Raw genomic sequence first — 18644 nt, 5'->3', positions numbered from 1 at the left:
GAAGGTAGGCTAGGAAAGTATGGGAAGAGCCTGAAATGGAGACATGGAGAAAATTTTCCTGCCTGAGAATTTAAAAAAATAATTCTTGTGAAGAGCCAGCCTCTGTCCAATAGAAAATCTCATTTGAGTCAAATTGACAGAAAATAGACATTTGAACCAACTCAACAGAAAAGGCTTAGCTTCTCCTAAATGTTCCTGAGCTCCTCCTTCCATTCTCATTCCTGACTTCTTTCCTTTGTACCTCTATACGTAGTAAAGGTTAGCAATGAAAAACCAAACCTTTCTGACAGAATTCATTCTGCTGGGACTAACAGACACCCTGCAGATCAAACCTGTAATCTTTATATTTCTCCTCCTCACCCACATATTCAGCATCATTGGAAACCTGACAATCATCACCCTTACACTACTGGACTCCCACCTCCAGACTCCCATGTATTTCTTCCTCTGGAATTTCTCCTTCTTAGAAATTTCCTTTACAACCACTTTTACTCCCAGGCTGCTGTTCAGCATCACAACTGGCAACAAGACCATCAGCTTTGCTGGCTGCTTCACTCAGTATTTCTTTGCCATCTTCTTTGGAGCCACAGAGTTTTACCTTCTGGCTGCCATGTCCTATGACCGCTATGTGGCCATCTGCAAACCCCTGCATTACCTGACCATCATGAGCAGCAGAATCTGCATCCAGCTGGTTCTCTTCTCTTGGTTGGCTGGATTTCTAATCATCATATCCCCAATCATCCTGACCAGTCAGCTGCATTTCTGTGCCTCCAACATGGTGAATCATTATTATTGTGACTATGGACCCCTCCTAGAAATGTCTTGCACAGACACAAGACTCCTGGAGCTGCTTGACTTTATCTTAGCAGTTGTGACCTTGGTGGTCACCCTGGTGCTGGTGATTCTCTCCTACACAAGCATCATCTGGACCATCGTCAAGATCCCCTCTGCTCAGCAAAGGAAAAAGGCCTTTTCCACGTGTTCTTCCCACATGATTGTCATCTCCCTCTCTTATGGCAGCTGCATCTTCATGTACATAAAACCTTCAGCAAAAGAAGGAGTTGCCTTCAACAAGGGGGTAGCTGTGCTCAATAACCCAGTTGCCCCTTTACTGAACCCATTCATTTACACTCTAAGGAACAAACAAGTAAAACAAGCTTTCAAGGATGTCACCAGAAAAATAGTGCATCTTTATTCATTTTAATGGCCTCAAAATCAATGGAAATTCTGAATGAAATTCATGAAGTTATTCCAACTGTTAACTTGAGCTTCTGCTATCTCTTTTAAACTAATTGCTCATATCAATGGATTGTGAATATGTGTCAAAATTTTGTTCCAAATTTGCAAGCAAGAGAAAGATATTCAAAGATCTTTTTTCTGGTACATATCCTTCAATAAAGGGGAAAACTAGGGGAAAATATTCTTAGAGTACATACAAAAAAGAACTATCTGATTAAAAATTATTTTGCTTATCATAAATCTGGTAATAAGCTTAATGATTAAGTCTATTTTCCCACAAGAAGCTCTTAGTCTTACCAGTAACTATCAAAAAGTTGTAGGCACATTTTGTCAAAAATTCCTAGGTACTTCCCAGAAAATACAATTCATGAGGTCATACACAAAAACAAGTTCTATTTCAGATAATTGTCCTTAGATTTTCACCAATTTGCTTTCTCAAGCTTCTCCCTCTGATAGTTCTTAAAGATTGTCTCTTTCTAGCATTTCCTACAGAAAATATTTCCTGCTCTAAGGACAGAATGGAATCTCATGATTGTTCATAAGGACATTTCTGACTCTCATTTGAGAGCTGAAATCAGAATGAAAACTGTTACCAAGGAATCTTTGGACTCCTTTTAAAGGAAAAATCAAGTGGGTATAATGGTGGGTATTCACCCTTTCTGATAGCTGAGGAATATTCCATGTATATATGAACCACATATTTTTTATCCATTCATCTGTTGAAGGACATCTCGTCTCCTTCTATAGTTTGGATTATTGTGGACATTGCTGCTATGAACACTGAGGTACATGTGCCCCTTCTTTTCACTACATCTGTATCTTTGGGGTAAATATCCAGTAGTGCAATTGCTAGGTCATAGGGTAGCTCTATTTTTAACTTTTTGAGAAACCTCCATACTGTTTTCCAAAGTGGCTGTACCAACTTGCATTTCCACCAACAGTGTAAGAGGTTTCCCCTTTCTCCACATCCTCTCCAACATTTGTTATTTCCTGCCTTATTGATTTTTGCCATTCTAACTGGTGTAAGGTGTTATCTCAATGTGGTTTTATGATTTGAATTTCCCTGATGGCTGATGTTCTTTGAAAGAATCAATAAGATTGATAAACCACTGGCCCGACTTGTCCAAAAGAAAAGAGAAAGGACCCAAATTAATAAAATTATGAATGAAAGGGGCGAGATCACGACTAACACCAAGGAAATAGAAACAATTATTAGAAATTATTATCAGCAACTATATGCCAATAAATTAAGCAACCTGGAAGAAATGGATGCCTTCCAGGAAACCTATAAACTACCAAGACTGAAACAGGAAGAAATTGGCAATCTGAATAGACCAATAACCAGTAACGAAATTGAAGCAGTGATTTAAAAACCTCCCAAAAAAGAAGAGTCCAGGGCCTGATGGATTCCCAGGGGAATTCTACCAAAGATTTAAAGAAGAAATAATACCTATCCTCTTGAAGGTTCAAAAAAATAGAAACAGAAGGAAAACTTCCAAATTCGTTCTATGAGGCCAGCATTACCTTGACCTCAAAACCAGGCAAAGACCCCATCAAAAAGGAGAATTACAGACCAATATCCCTGATGAATATGGATGCCAAAATTCTCAACAAGATCCTAGCCAATAGGATCCAACAGTACATTAAAAGAATTATCCATCACGACCAGGATGGACTTATTCCTGGGATGCAAGGATGGTTCAACATTCCCAAATCAATCAATGTGATAGAACACATTAATAAAAGAAGAGACAAGGGCGCCTGGGTGGCTCAGTTGGTTAAGCAACTGTCTTCGGCGCAGGTCATGATCCTGGAGTCCCGGGATCGAGTCCCACATCGGGCTCCCTGCTCAGCAGGGAGTCTGCTTCTCCCTCTGACCCTCTTCCCTCTCGTGCTATCTCTCATTCTCTCTCTCTCAAATAAATAAATAAAATCTTTAAAAAAAAATAAAAATAAAAGAAGAGACAAGAACCATATGAGCCTCTCAATTGATTTGGAAAAAGCATTTGACAAAATACAGCATCCTTTCCTGATTAAAACTCTTCAGAGTGTAGGGATAGAGGGAACATTACTCAATTTCATAAAAACCATCTATTAAAAGCCCACAGTGAATATCACTCTCAATGGGGAAAAGCTGAGAGCTTTTCCCTTAAGATCAGGAACACAACAAGGATGCCCATTCTCGCCACTATTATTCAACATAGTACTAGAAGTCCAGTTGGAAAATTTTTAAATGCACTCTTAAATAATCTGGATATCTTTCCGGAACAAACTTCTCTACATACACTGTAGCATGCTTATACAAAAATGCTCACTGCGCATGAAAATTTCCCTGAAATGGAAACAAACTGAATTTCTATCAGTAGGAAAATGGATAAATCATCTTAATGGTAAAGTCATACATGCTGTTGCATATGTTTAGAAAATATCTTAGATATTTCCTGGGTGGCATTAATAACATAAGTTTCTGCGGGGGCATTGCATGTGCCTAAGGCAATACCTGTGACTCCCCAGGATCCTGAGCAAAGTGAGCACAATTAGCAGAAAAAGAGCATGTTGGTGTTGAGACTGAGGTTAAGTCCTGTTGCCCAAAATAAAATATTGGCATAAAAGGTACACAGAATACAGGTGATGTTAGAGGGAAGGCCTGGGGGTGGGATATGAGTGGGGTTATAACAATGAAACCAAAGGCCTAACAGGAGTGACTGTTTTGACAGAAACATCCTGTATGTTTCTATTTATAAGATGCCAGTAAGCAATGATCAGGACAAAGCAAGAGGTCTTAAGTGTCAGCAGTTGAGCATAACTAAGGTTGCAGATGGCAGTGAGAGTCAGTGAGCAGACCATGTACTGTTCCATAATTTTAACAAGGTTTCTTTAAGACTGTACTGCACTCTCTAAGGCCTGCAGCCTGAGGCTGGTAAAGGGGGTGGGGAGAAGAGGTGGGTTTTACTGAATGCCTTTTCAAGAGCCCAGCACCGTGTATTTTCAGAGGTGAAGTAAGTACCTAAGTCATTATCAGTAATGTCTGAACTCTGAAGGGAAAAAGAAGTGTCTTGATGATGCCCATGTTATGGCTGCACTGGTACCATGTCTGGAAGGACAGATGAGTAATATTCCCTTCTAAGTGTCCACCATGGTCAGAGAATAGTAAGTGTCCTCTGCAGAGGGAATCAGTGACCCATAAAATCTATTTGACATTGGTTAATGGACAGTCCCCAGGGAAATGAGCCTCATCAACTGTATAGACAGTGGCACATTTTCCCACAACGGTACATGAGTTAGTCACTACGTTATTCATGGCTGAGGAGAAGGAGAGTCCCTTTCATTCTTCTCAGGACCTCAGGGCAGTAGCTTCTCTGTGGCCTGATATTTCATGGGCCCACCCGTCCAAAGTTACATCAGAGCTGAGGTTGTGCCAATATGTGTCTCAGAAATCAAAGCCAATTTATCTGCCTGTGCATTGCAATGAGCCCCTGAAAACTGAATTTTAGTATGTGTGGCCTTGATGTGTATTTTGGGTACTGGGAGGCAAGAAATTCCCACAGTTTTTTACCCCAATAGAAATGTGGGAACCTTAGATAAGGAATTGTTGTTGCTGCCATTAGTCAGACCAGATAACCATACCATTTACAAGGCCTACAGTCTATAAAAATGTGCAGAAAGGGACCAAGTATTGGCCAGGACACTCTCTAGTGCTAAGATAACTGCTGACCCATGGGCCTCATCCTTGATTAGGGATGTCCCAGTTAGGGAATGGAAAGCAGCAGCTCTTCAGTAGGCTCTATCATGCATGACAGTGGTGCTGGCATCTATAACAGATACAAACTCCCTTTCCTAATCATTCAGTTAATCCCAATGGGGTTCCTAGGTAGCCAGCAGATATGGGAGAGGGGTAACCTCTAGGCACTATTGCATCTAGCAAAGAATTGAGAACCTACAGGTGGGATATGCCAGAGGGCCCAATTTGACTCCATAATTAGCATTTTCCTTTTACTAATGGCCATGCTAGGTTTCTGGAGTGCTGTCTCAATGACCAAAGGCACAATGGGCAACTGGGTTCAGAGAATCACAAGCTCAGGACCTGTGAAAGCATTTATCTCAAGAAGAACCCACTATACAATCAACAGTTGCCATCCTAATGGTGTGTTGATTCAGCCAAGGAAAACAGTTTCTTGCAGTAGAAGACTATGAACAATTTAAGGCCACTGTGGTGGATCCAGAAACTCCAGAAGGAATGTAAACAGGTTGTTGAAGTCTCTACAGTGAAGGAGCTTCTGGGGAACACCAATGGGAATGCCTATTTTATTGCAATTTTGACAGACTCTAGAGCCTTTTGTCATTGCATGGCGCGTTCAAAGTGAACCAACTTGTAACAGCATAATGAATTTAAATAAAATATGTAAATGAGAAAGATGTCACCTCTGAAAACCCAAATAAATACAGTAAATCTTGAGTCTACTTTAAAGTAATAAGTGCTGATGTCAGTGAAGAGTTTGTTCCTTACTGAACCAGATATGGATCGTGCCTGGACTGACAAGTAATGTCCAGAAATTTTACTGAAGTAGCAGTGCTTTGAATTTCCCAAGAGGCAATGGCCTACCCCAACTGGAAAGCTTGAATTTCCTTTCAGGAGGATGTTATCAATATAATTTCATACCCGTGTTCTTGGAATAAGTTGAATGTGGTTAAGATCTATAAAAGTATGGGCATTGGCAAGGCTCCCCAAATATCCCACAGAGAGGTGAGTGAAAATCTATAATTCCTGGGGCACCTGGGTGGCTCAGTTGGTTAGGCAACTGCCTTCGGCTCAGGTCATGATCCTGGAGTCCCAGGATCGAGTCCCACATCAGGCTCCCTGCTCAGCAGGGAGTCTGCTACTCCCTCTGACCCTCCTCCCTCTCATGCTCTCTGTCTCTCATTCTCTCTCTCACAAATAAATAAAATCTTAAAAAAAAAAAAGAAAATCTATAATTCCCTCAAAGGTAAAGAACTACTCATAGAGTAGAACATATCAGCCAAATCCATAACAGCAAAATATTTTCCAGTTGCTGATTCCTATTAATTTCAGTAAAATTACATATGCAAATCTTAATGGAGGCTATGATGGCATTAAGGTTATGGTAATTCACTGTGAAGTAAATTCATTTATTTCAGATTTGAGCACAGGCCAAACTGGGTTATGAAAGGGAGAGATAATAGGAAGAATGAGTAAGCTAGGCATACCAATCCCCAGGGATCTCACTCCATTGTTTTCAACTTGACAAACATCCTGTCTGCAGCAGATTCTCTCATGGAACCCGTTATCATGGTCTCTCTGGACCTTCTCTCCTCAGCCATATGTTCACAACTTGTTCTCAAAGTCGTCAACAATTGAGGTTCGTGTGAAGCATTTAAATTTAAGTCCACAGGGCATGTTTAGCTTCTTCAGGAAATCGTTCCCCAGGTGCCTGTTCTCAAGAGCAGATAAAACCTGTGTCACTCTGCCTAACATAGAAACTGCAGAGAAGTCCAAACCCTGCCTTCTGACTTCAAAATAATCTCCCTTAGAACAAAAATATTAAGGAATTTTCCATCTATCGAAGTCCATTCTTCTATCACTGCTGGGGTGAGAGTTATTTATTTGTTTGTTTTTCTTTTTTATTATATATGTGAAGGACTGTGTCTCTCAGAAACTGATTGGATTCTGGTTTGGATTCATAGAATGGAGGTAATACACTTCCTAGGTAAGCCCCACACACTTGGGTACTTTCGTTAAGAGGAGTACAACGTTTACATGCGGAATCTAGGAAACAAACCAAAAAACAAAACAGAAACAGACTCATACATACAGTAATGAACTGATGGTTACCAGAGTAGGGAGAAGCTGGGGGGAGGGAAGCAAAATAGGTGAAGGGGATTAAGAGGTACAAACTTCCAGTTATAAAATAAATAAGTCACAGGGATGTAATGTACAGCATAAGTGATAATCAATAATGTTCTAATAACTTTTATGGTGGCAGACAGTAACTAGACCTATTGTGGTGACCATTTCATAATGCCTAAAAATATGAAATCACTATGTTGCATACCTGAAAATAATGTAATATTATGTGTCAATTATAATTCAATTTCTTAAAATAATTAAATAGCCACTTATGGCTCACAAAAAGAGAGAGAAGGGTAGAATGTTGATGGGAAGCCCATAGATAGCATGTTAAATTTGATATCACTCAGAGACTCACATGGCTCCTCTCACCTTTGATTTACCTCTTAGGAACAACAAGGGAAACATCTCATTGCAGTCATTCAGATTGCCAAGGGTGTGAGCACTGTATGTTTTTAAAGTCACTGATGTTATTATTCTATAAATGTGGATCATGAAGTCCATCAATTGTGAAAATCAGGATGAAAATGCAGTACTTGCCAAAGACCACAGGTTAGTACAAACAGGAAAGGGAGGGCTGAAGGCAAATCCAGGTCAATGTTTAATATCACCTAGTGCTTCCAACAGCTGTATGGAATAATGGGGAGATTGATAAGACCAATTCTGAAGATATGATTTTTTTCTAACCTGTATGCATGTGAATTAGAGGGGCCTTTTCTATTGTCTTTTGGCCCTGAATCAGAAAAATCCAAAAATGCACACAGAACATCACCCCCAAAGTTTCCTTCCTTGGGGATTACCAATTTATCTACAAAGGACTCTTCTTTTCAGAAACATGAATGTCCCTCTTCCGGTTTCTATAGACCAAGAATAGAGAACAGGAAACATTGAGGCATGATAAACTGTCATCTTTAGTTTGCCACTGAGGACTCTTCAAGACTTTGAGAAAAATCCACTCTGAGTTGCTGCCTGTGGATATCTCAAGATCTCTATTCTCAGAGATATATCCCAAATCTACCTACAAGACTTTGACCATGCAGAGAAACATATAAGAAATGTTAATTAATGATTTATGGACACCAGGGCCTTGTTCATATAGTCAAAACTGCTCACAATATAATATTAGAGAGTACCAAACCAAAGACCTTAAAGGCCTATTACAAATTTATGCTTCCAAAGAAATAGGGGTGCAGAAAAAAATCATTTATGCAACAAAACCTTCAAACATATCCATGTAAGGAATTCCCGATTGGTTGCTGAAACAAGGAAGTCAGAGGTTTGGACAATCATGGAGATGAGGATGTATGGCAGACAGCCAGTGAAACGTCAAATAGCACAGGGAAGAGGGAAGAGCACAAGGAAGGAAAAGGGAAGCACAGAAAAGAGAATCTGATAGAAATAGTTCTACCAAGAGCACAGAAGTGTGAGAAATTAATAGAGTCAGAGGAAAGCGACTTAAATGTGGAGATTTCATAAACATTTTGGGACTTTTTTATTTTAAAGATTTCATTTATTTGAGAGAGAGAATGAGAGAGAGAGAGAGAGCATGAGGAGGGGAGGGGCAGAGGGAGAAGCAGACTCCCTGCTGAGCAGGGAGCCTGATGCGGGACTCGATGCCGGCACTCCAGAATCATGACCTGAGCCAAAGGCAATCGCTAAACCAACTGAGCCACCCAGGCGCCCCAACATTTTAGGATTAAAGGATAGGTTCAAAATGTTATTCTTCTGAAAAAAAAATTGAGTAATTATTCTGTAATAGAGTCTGGTAAGTGTCCGGGAATATGTCAACTTGGGGAATTAAAAAGACTTTAGAAATAAGGTCATTCACATAGAAGATATTGGGCTTCCATGGAGCCAAGTCCAGGGCAGTGCAATGCTGGTTTAGGTCAACTGAATAGAAAGTAATATATGACATGGCTCATTAGGATCAGCTTTGTCTCTCCTACCTTGAGAAACCTGAGTTTTCATCACGCATCTCTTTCCTTTAGATCTCCTAAAGGTCAGCAATGAAAAACAGGACGTTTTCTGAGTTTATTCTGTTGGGCTTCACAAATCAACCTGAGGTCCAGGTTGTGATATGCATCTTTCTGTTCCTCATCTACGTGATAAGTGTCCTAGGAAATCTGACTATCATCATTCTCACTCTAGTAGACCTTCACCTCCAGACTCCCATGTATTTCTTCCTCCGGAATTTCTCCTTCTTAGAAATTTCCTTCACGTCCATTTTTATTCCCAGATTTCTGACCAGCGTGACAACGGGAAATAAAGTCATCAGTTTTGCTGGATGCTTCATTCAATATTTTTTGGCTATACTTCTTGGGGCAACAGAGTTTTACCTCTTGGCTGCCATGTCCTATGACCGCTATGTTGCCATCTGCAAACCCCTGCATTACCTGACCATCATGAGCAACAGGGTCTGCATACAACTCGTGTTCTGCTCCTGGCTGGGGGGATTCCTAGCTATCTTACCCCCAATCATCCTGATGAGCCAGGTGGATTTCTGTGCTTCCAATGCTGTGAATCACTATTTCTGTGACTATGGGCCCCTTCTGGAGCTGGCCTGCTCAGACACAAGCCTCCTAGAAGTGATGGTCCTCTTCCTGGCAGTTGTGACTCTGGTGGTTACGCTGGTGCTGGTGACATTTTCTTATACATACATTATCAGGACCATTTTGAGGATCCCTTCTGCCCAGCAAAGGACAAAGGCTTTTTCCACCTGTTCCTCCCACATGATTGTTATCTCCCTCTCTTATGGCAGCTGCATGTTTATGTACATCAATCCCTCTGCAAAAGAAGAAGGTGCCTTCAACAAAGGAATGGCTGTGCTCATTACCTCAGTTACTCCCTTGTTAAACCCCTTCATTTACACTCTAAGAAATCAGCAAGTGAAGAAAGCATTCAAGGACACCATCAAAAAGATTGTGAAGCTTTAGAAGACAATACATTTCCATGAAAAATATATTTCACTTACTAAATGTGAGTTGAGTATCTACTAAGTTTCAAATGCTGAACTGGCCCTTGAGGATGAATATATGAATGACATATGTCCTAAGTTCAAGGAATCTGCAGCCTAGTAAGACAGAAAGGTGCTAAGTTGTAAATTCATGTAGTAAGTTGACAAAAAATAAAAGAACATAGTAAGTGCTATTAGACAAGAAAAATGAGAATCCATAAAAAGAACAGATGGAGGGAGTTAACTATTTTCTAGAAATGACTTGAAATTTTAGAGGCAACACGTATTGCTTTTTTAGAAGAGTGGAAAGATAAGAATTTACAGTGAGAAAGAGAGGCCATCATGAAGGTATTTTTTAATTACAAACTATGGAGTTAGTTGACATGGTGAGTCAAGAGAAGTTTTAAGAAAGGAAGTTATATTATCAGCATTATTTCGAAGGAAATCTGACATTGGCATTGTTCTTCCTCATGGAGCCCTGGAGACTATGCTACAGACAAAGTGTCAATAAATTGATTCTCCTCCCCTTTGTCATTCATCTTTCAACTGTAGCCATTACAACTTACATCTTTCCCTAAAGGAAAAAAAAAAAAGAAAACGATATACATTTGATCCACTTTTCTCCAAATGAGGTGAAAACCCCCAAGATTTTGTCAACTTACACATCCATTTTCTAGAAGTTGTGGTTAGAAGAGGCTTCTGGAATCGACGTTAATAGCCTCCCGCTTCTAGACAGAATCTATTGCCACTTTTCTTCGCTGACATCTTTTTAAGTTAATGGCTGAGATCGCCCACTCTCTCTCTTTGGTAGTTTCTGGTGATTTCTTTTCCTATTGTAATCTTATTTCATCTGTTTGTTTACTTTTGTTAGATATTAGGACAAATTCTGTGATATGACTCCATTCTTTTAACTTTTCCCCAAGTTTCTGTTTTTGTTTATAACATAAGCCATGGATGCCTGTTTCATAAATGGATAATGAATATAAAATAGTAATATGGTTTTATATTTAGAATTTAGAATGTATGAGTCTTAGCAACCAAATGGGAATAGACTACCCTACCAAGAACTCTATACATGGTTTCAAAGTAACAACAGCTTGAATATGAACTGGTGGTGGTAGGGCCTCAACTTAAAAGGATGAAGAATATTTTTAGAAATCTGAGTCCTTGCACATAGTTTAATAATATCCTAATGCATTGCAGAATGCTGGTTATTGTTTGAGTTACAAGTGGAACATCATCTTGTGTGTTCATGTGCTTTATATATGGTAATATTGTTCACTGGGATGATGCTTCTTGGGCACTTAAGAAACAAACTGTATTGGACTGGTTATGGGAGAAAATTTCCAGAACCACAGAAAATATTGAAGAGTGCATGGTATTTTGAGTAAAAGGTCTTTTATGGAAAGCCGTTGTTATTTTGAATATCTGAATTTCTTTGGTGGCTAAGCTAGAGATTAGTGATGATTTTTAATTTATTACAAATTGTTGGGGAACATCATCAAAAAGACATAACCCCGCTAAGCTGGGCCGGGGCGGGGCATGGTGACCACAGGCTCCTCGCCCCCTCTGCTGTGCTTGGAATGTGGGTTCCCCTTGCCTTTCCCGCTCCCAGGGGCTGCTCCAAGGACACAGCCTTGAGGTAGTGATGTGGTGTTGACAACACCTGCACCATATACATGACTGAACCCAGCAAGGGCCTCTTTATAAACTCTTAAGATGCAGCGGGCGGGTGCAGGGATCCATTCGTCTTGCTGCCGGCCAAGACAAGGATCTTATGTAAGTTCCCTCTGCTTATTAAAACTGCCACCTTCCCACCTGGAGTGGCCTCCTCTTTCTTCTGTCTCTCTCTGCCCTCTGAGAATGGGGGCCAGTTTCAGATTTCACCTGGGAAGCTCCCAAGACGGTCACAAACCAATACAAATTCACTGAGCTATCAACTGATATAGAAATATTCTTAAATAGCCACATTTCAATCATTAAGTTCATCCAAATCCACATTTCTACCAGAATCTATGATGAAGTGGAACACAATGCCATATAGTGGTCTAAAATATAGGTTTTAGTTCAAATCCCAGAGTCTCAACCTTCTACAAGAGATGCCTTGGGATTGTTACTTGACCTCACTAAGGCTTGCTTTTCTCAAACTCAAAAAAGAGAATAATAATCGTGTCTATCATATATAATAGTTTTGAGCATTAAATGAGATAATAAGTGTAAAACATTTTAAAAGCCAATACTTAAGTGTTTCATAAGTGATACCCATTACAACAGTATGAACACTATCCTTCTCAAGAAACTGGGGCTTAATTAGTAAGAATAGATATTAAATTGATTGGTTTAATATAATGGGACTCTAAACATGTTGGCCATTCTACTTGAACTCCCTCTGCAGCAAGGCCAGCTTATTTACATCTGTTATGTCCAGCTGCATCCGTTGGTAGGCAGATCGATGAAGGTCTTATCCACACTTCACATAAAGCCAATCAGAACATTTGGCAGGAGATTATTAGAAATGACTACATCAATTCCATGTGCCCTGGAGATCTCTAAGTATGCTGAGATAAGGAAGGAAGGTACTTGGTGTAAGTCAAAGTCTAAGAACACTAAGCAGGGCTTCACCCAGCCTTCATAATATAAGCATTTAGAAATTAATTTGGGGGATGCCTGAGTGGCTCAGTCGGTTAAGCGTCTGCCTTCTGCTCAGGTCATGGTCCCAGGGTCCTGGGATAGGGTCCCATGTCAGGCTCCTTGCTCAGCGGAGAGTCTGCTTCTCCCTCTGCCTGCCACTCCCTCTGCTTGTGCTCTCTCTCCCTCTCTAACAAATAAATAAATAAAATCTTAAAAAGAATTAATTTAGGAGGGAACATATCACCCTCTAAATGAGCTTGTCAAAAAAAAAAAAAAAGACAGGTCATGCTCTTCTGAAACTGTTCACTAAACTGGCTTTATGCTAGCACATACTTGTAATATAATCTGAGTCACAGATAAGCAAAGGAATGAGTTTACTGATCTGAAGCTGAGCCTTTGGAATGTTCAATTTCTAAATGTATGAGTTGGTGGGCTTTATTCCTCCTGTCATCACTGTAGACAAGAATCAAAAGAGGGGGGCCTGGGTGGCTTAGTGAGTTAAGCATCTGCCTTCAGTTCAGGTCCTGATCTCAGGGTCATGGGATCAAGCCCCACATCTGGCTCTTCACTCAGCATGGAGTCTACCTGTCCTTCCCCCTCTCCTACCGCCCTCCCCCTGCTCTCCTGCTCTCCTCTAAAATAAATAAACTAAATCTTCTTTTTAAATAAATAAATAATAAATTTATCCAGAAGGGCACAAACCAGGGCTTAACCTTCTGTTCATATGCATCACTAGACAGTAGAGCTAAAGCTATACAAAGATCATGAGTTCAGATGCCAAAATAACCACCCATCTTAGGAATATATCCACTGGGGGAGAGGGTCAAGATTCCACACCAGACAACACAGGATGCAAAGAAGAATTACTGGAACAGAAACAGCCAGAATGTAAAATAAGTATAATTTCAAAGCTGTAATCATCAAGACAGTATGGTACTGGCTCAAAAACAGACACATAGATCAATGGAACAGAATAGAAAGCCCAGAAATGGATCCTCAACTCTATAGTCAACTAATCTTCAACAAAGCAGGAAAGAATGTCCAATGGAAAAAAGACAGTCTCTCCAACAAATGGTGCTGGGAAAATTGGACAGCCACATGCAGAAGAATGAAACTGGACCATTTCCTTACACCACACACAAAAACAAACTCAAAATGGATGAAAGACCTAAATGTGAGACAGGAATCCACCAAAATCCTTGAGGAGAACACAGGCAGCAACCTCTCTGACCTCAGCCACAGCAACTTCTTCCTAGAAACATCGCCAGAGGCAAGGGAAGCCAGGGCAAAAATGAACTATTGGGACTTCATCAAGATAAAAAGCTTTTGCACAGCAAAGGTAACAGTCCACAAAACCAAAAGACAACCGACAGAATGGGAGAAGATATTTGTAAATGACATATCAGATAAAGGGCTAGTATCCAAAATCTATAAAGAACTTACCAAACTCAACACCCAAAGAACAAATAATCCAATCAAGAAATGGGCAGAAGACATGAACAGACATTTTTCCAAAGAAGACATCCAAATGGCCAACAGACACATGAAAAAGTGCTCAACATCCCTCGGCATCAGGGAAATCCAAATCAAAACCTCAATGAGATACCACCTCACACCAGTCAGAATGGTTAAAATTAACAAGTCAGGAAACGACAGGTGTTGGCGAGGATGCGAAGAAAGAGGAAACCTTCCTACACTGTTGGTGGGAACACAAGCTGGTGCAGCCACTCTGGAAAACAGTATGGAGGTTCCTCAAAAAGTTGAAGACAGAGCTACCCTAAAACCCAGCAATTGCACTACTGGGTATTTACCCCAAAGATACAAATGTAGTGATCCGAAGGGGTATGTGCACCCCAATATTTATAGCAGCAATGTCCACAACAGCCAAACTATGGAAAGAGCCAAGATGTCTGTCAACAGATGAATGGATAAAGAAGATGTGGTATATATATATATATATATATATATATATATATATATATATATATACACAATGGAATATTATGCAGCCATCAAAAGGAATGAAATCTTGCCATTTGCAACAATGTGGATGAAACTGGAGGGTATTATGCTGAGTGAAATAAGTCAATCAGAGAAAGACATGTATCATATGACCTCACTGATATGAGGAATTCTTAATCCCAGGAAACAAACTGAGGGTTGCTGGAGTGGTGGGGGGGTGGGAGGGATGGGGTGGCTGGGTGATAGACATTGGGGAGGGTGTGTGCTATGGTGAGCGCTGTGAATTGTGTAAGACTGATGAATCACAGACCTGTACCTCTGAAATTAATAATACATTATATGTTTAAAAAAAAAGAAGAAGAAGATAGCAGGAAGGGAAAAATGAAGGGCTTGAAATCAGAGGGGAAGATGAACCATGAGAGACTATGGACTCTAAGAAACAAACTGAGGGTTCTAGAGGGGAGGGCGGTGGGAGGATGGGTTAGCCTGGTGATGGGTATTAAAGAGGGCACATATTGAAGGGGGCACTGGGTGTTACACGCAAACAATGAATCATGGAACACTACATCAAAAACTAATGATATAATGTATGGTGATTAACATAACATAATAAAATAAAATTTTTTTAAAAAAGGTTACTATGTGAAGTGATGGATGTGCTAATTAACAGTGTGGGGGGAGCTCTTTTTCCGGTAGCGGAGTCTGGAGAAGACATGCAGAAATGGCACCTCGCAAGGGGAAGGAAAAGAAGGAAGAACAGGTCATCAGCCTTGGACCTCAGGTAGCTGAAGGAGAGAATGTGCTTGGTGTCTGCCACATCTTTGCATCCTTCAATGACACTTTTGTCCATGTCACCGATCTTTCTGGCAAGGAAACCATCTGTCGCGTGACTGGTGGAATGAAGGTGAAGGCTGACCGAGATGAGTCCTCTCCCTATGCTGCCATGTTGGCTGCCCAGGATGTAGCCCAGAGGTGCAAGGAGCTGAGCATCACTGCCCTCCACATCAAACTACGAGCCACAGGAGGAAATAGAACCAAGACCTCTGGACCTGGGGCCCAGTCAGCCCTCAGAGCCCTTGCCCGCTCAGGAATGAAGATCGGGCGGATTGAGGATGTCACCCCCATCCCCTCCGATAGCACCCGCAGGAAGGGGGGTCACCGTGGTCGCCGTCTGTGAACAGGATTCCTCAAATTACTGTTTTCTGTTAATAAATTGGCTTTGTGTGAGCTAGGAAAAAAAAAAAACAGTGTGGGGGTAGTCCGTTCACAATGTATACATATATCAAGTCATCACATTGTATACTTTAAATATCTTACAATTTATTTATAAATTATACCTCAATAAAGCTGGTGAGGGAGGAAAAGAGTCTAAGTAAAAATAAACAAGACACTCCCTCTCTTCAAGTAATCTACAATCCAGATGCAAATATCAGACAAATTTTTTTAAAGATTGATTGATTTTAGGGGGCAGCAGGAAGAAGGGGCAGAGGGAGAGGGACAGAGAGTCTGAAGCAGACTCCCACTGAGTGCAGAGCCTGATGCAGGGCTCGACTTCACAACCCTGAGATCACAACCTGAGCTGAAACCAAGAGTTGGAAGCTTAACTGACTGCACCAGCCAGGCACTCCCAGACAATTTTTAATAAGGGTTCAACATAAGCAAACAGCAAGGTGGGTGAAAAATGCTTCTTATTCCAAAATACATGCTACACATGTGAACCAAGCGTTAGGAAGTAGATTTTGTTATGAATACAGATCTGAGAAGGCCAGTGCATCTCCCGAGAAAGCAAAAGTAAGTGCTGAGATACACAGATGAACAAAAAAACAGTCCCTGAGCTCAAGGTGTTTGTGGTCTGGTGGGGAAAACAAGCTCTATCCCACATCACTGACTCTACAGAAATAAAACAGAGGCACAAACCATGTGTTACTGGGACTGTGAGAGAGCAGGTGACTCAGGCTAGGGCTTCCAGGAAAGGCCTCATAGAAGAGGTCACACTTAAGCTGGATCTTGGAGGATGAATCGGTGTTTGCCAGTTCTAAAGAGAACTGGGAGAACAGCAGAGAATTCTTTGTAGCCTTTCTCAGAGAAAATAAAAGCCGAGAAAAAAAGAAAGAAAAGAGGAAGGGAAGAAGGAAGGGTGAAGGGAAAGTCACTGACATTCAAGAATTCCTCAAAGATTCTGAAAGAGGTGACTTTTCTGACTAGGAAAGAGTCTCCAGAAGCTTCTGCTCTGCTTCCTTGAATCCACAGAAAGACAGTGGACAGGTAAGGGAATGATGGACTTGGGGAGAAATTTTCCTCTTCTTCATCCTAATTTCTGATGCTCCTATCCACCCATGCTTGCACATTTCTGGAAAGGGCTGAGGTCCACCATGGCCAATCGGACCATAGTGACTGAGTTCTTCCTCCAAGGCCTGACAGACACCAGAGAGCTTCAGGTGGTAGTTTTCCTGCTCCTGCTGCTTGCCTACCTCGTGACTGTCTCTGGAAACCTGGTTGTCATCAGCCTGACCTTGCTGGACACCAGCCTGCAAACCCCAATGGACTTCTTCCTCCGGAATCTGTCCTGCTTAGAAATTTGGTTCCAGACCATCATCCTGCCCAAGTTGCTGCTCAACATTGCCACAGGGACCAAGACTATCAGTTTTGCTTGCTGCATCACTCAGGACTTTTTCCACATCTTCCTGGGGGCTACAGAGTTCATCCTCCTCACGGCCATGGCCTACGACCAGTACATCGCCATCTGCCAGCCCCTCCGCTACCCCATCCTCCTAAGCAAGAGTCTGCACACAGCTCATCCTCACCTGCTGGCTGGCAGTGTTCTCCTTCATCATCATGCCTGTCATCCTGACCAGTCGGCTTCCATTCTGTGCCACCCACATCAACCACTACTTCTGTGACTATATGCCTCTAATGGAGGTGGTGTGCAGCAGGCCCCAGATGTTAGAGATGGCGGCTTTCACCCTGGCTGTGGTGGCTCTGGTCAGCGCTCTGGTGCTCTCACCATATCCTATGTCCAGATCATCCGGACAATTGTCAGGATCCCCTCTGTCCAGGAGAGAAAAAAAGCTTTCTCTACCTGTTCCTCCCATATCATCGTGGTCACCATGTGCTATGGCAGCTGCTTCTTCATGTATGTCAAGCCCTCTCCAGGCAAGGGGGTTGATTTCAACAAAGGAGTGTCTCTAATCAATACAATCATTGTTCCCCCTCTTGAATCCTTTCATCTGTACTCTCAGGAACCAACAAGTTAATCAAGTAGTGAAAGACCTGATCAGGAAAATGGCTTGGCTCCAAAATAAATGACAGCCCTAACAAAGCTCTTTCCAGGGACACATGACTCTCCTCCCCAGAATCTAAGAATTCCACAAAAAGCATTTTCAAGGTTAAGCTCTCATGAATAGTCCTGTTTGAAATCCTTAGAGCTTTTCCAGCTTCCCCCTACCCCTTGTCCCAAAGCTACTCCCATATTTCAGATATTTGTTATGGCAGCACCCCACTTCCAGGTACCAAAATCTGTATTGATTACCTATTGCCACTTAACGAGTTACCCACAAAACCTAGTGGCTTAAAACAACAAACAATCATTATCTCATAGTTCAGTGGGCCAGAATCTGGCTGATTAGCTGGGTAACTCGGGCTTAAGGTGATTCATGAGGTTGTAGTCAAGCTGTCAGCCAGGGCTGTGGCCTCATCTGAAGGCATGATTGAGGGGCATGTGCTTCCAAGTTCACTCACTCCGTTGTTGGTAGGAATACGCCTGTGGGACCAAAACCAACGCTCCTTGTGAGACCAGGGAAGGAGGGAAAGAAAAAAGAGATGTGGAGTTATTCTTAGGAAGTATATTGTAATATATTGTCACCTAAGGGGTGACTGTGGAAGCAACTGAAACACCAGCAGTGTTCCTGTGTTCAGGCTGTTGAATGCAGTGGCCCAGTAGGAGCGGCATCCCATGATCCCCAGTGGCAGGGCACAGGTTAGGAGCTATGAAAG

General features: G+C 41.5%; 3 protein-coding genes and 1 pseudogene across 3 annotated transcripts; all 4 read left to right on the top strand.

Moving 5' to 3' along the window:
• The first annotated feature begins 265 nt into the window (after positions 1-265).
• LOC113922368 (olfactory receptor 6C4-like) lies at positions 266-1204 on the top strand. Its single transcript, XM_027594286.1, has one exon. The coding sequence runs from the start codon at positions 266-268 to the stop codon at positions 1202-1204; it is 939 nt and encodes a 312-aa protein (XP_027450087.1).
• A 7907-nt stretch (positions 1205-9111) lies between these two features.
• LOC113922072 (olfactory receptor 6C4) lies at positions 9112-10038 on the top strand. The gene has a single exon (XM_027593840.1). It carries the CDS (start codon positions 9112-9114, stop codon positions 10036-10038), a length of 927 nt encoding a protein of 308 aa, XP_027449641.1.
• A 5313-nt stretch (positions 10039-15351) lies between these two features.
• Positions 15352-15880, top strand: LOC113922538 (40S ribosomal protein S14-like). Its single transcript, XM_035729367.1, has one exon. The coding sequence runs from the start codon at positions 15373-15375 to the stop codon at positions 15826-15828; it is 456 nt and encodes a 151-aa protein (XP_035585260.1). The 5' UTR covers positions 15352-15372; the 3' UTR covers positions 15829-15880.
• Positions 15881-17023: 1143 nt separating this feature from the next.
• LOC113922369 lies at positions 17024-17957 on the top strand (annotated as a pseudogene).
• The last annotated feature ends 687 nt before the right edge of the window (positions 17958-18644 follow it).

Source organism: Zalophus californianus, chromosome 9 (genome assembly GCF_009762305.2).
Source record: "Zalophus californianus isolate mZalCal1 chromosome 9, mZalCal1.pri.v2, whole genome shotgun sequence".
In the NCBI taxonomy this organism is placed as follows: domain Eukaryota; kingdom Metazoa; phylum Chordata; class Mammalia; order Carnivora; family Otariidae; genus Zalophus; species Zalophus californianus.
This window is presented reverse-complemented; position numbering and strand designations above follow the sequence as displayed.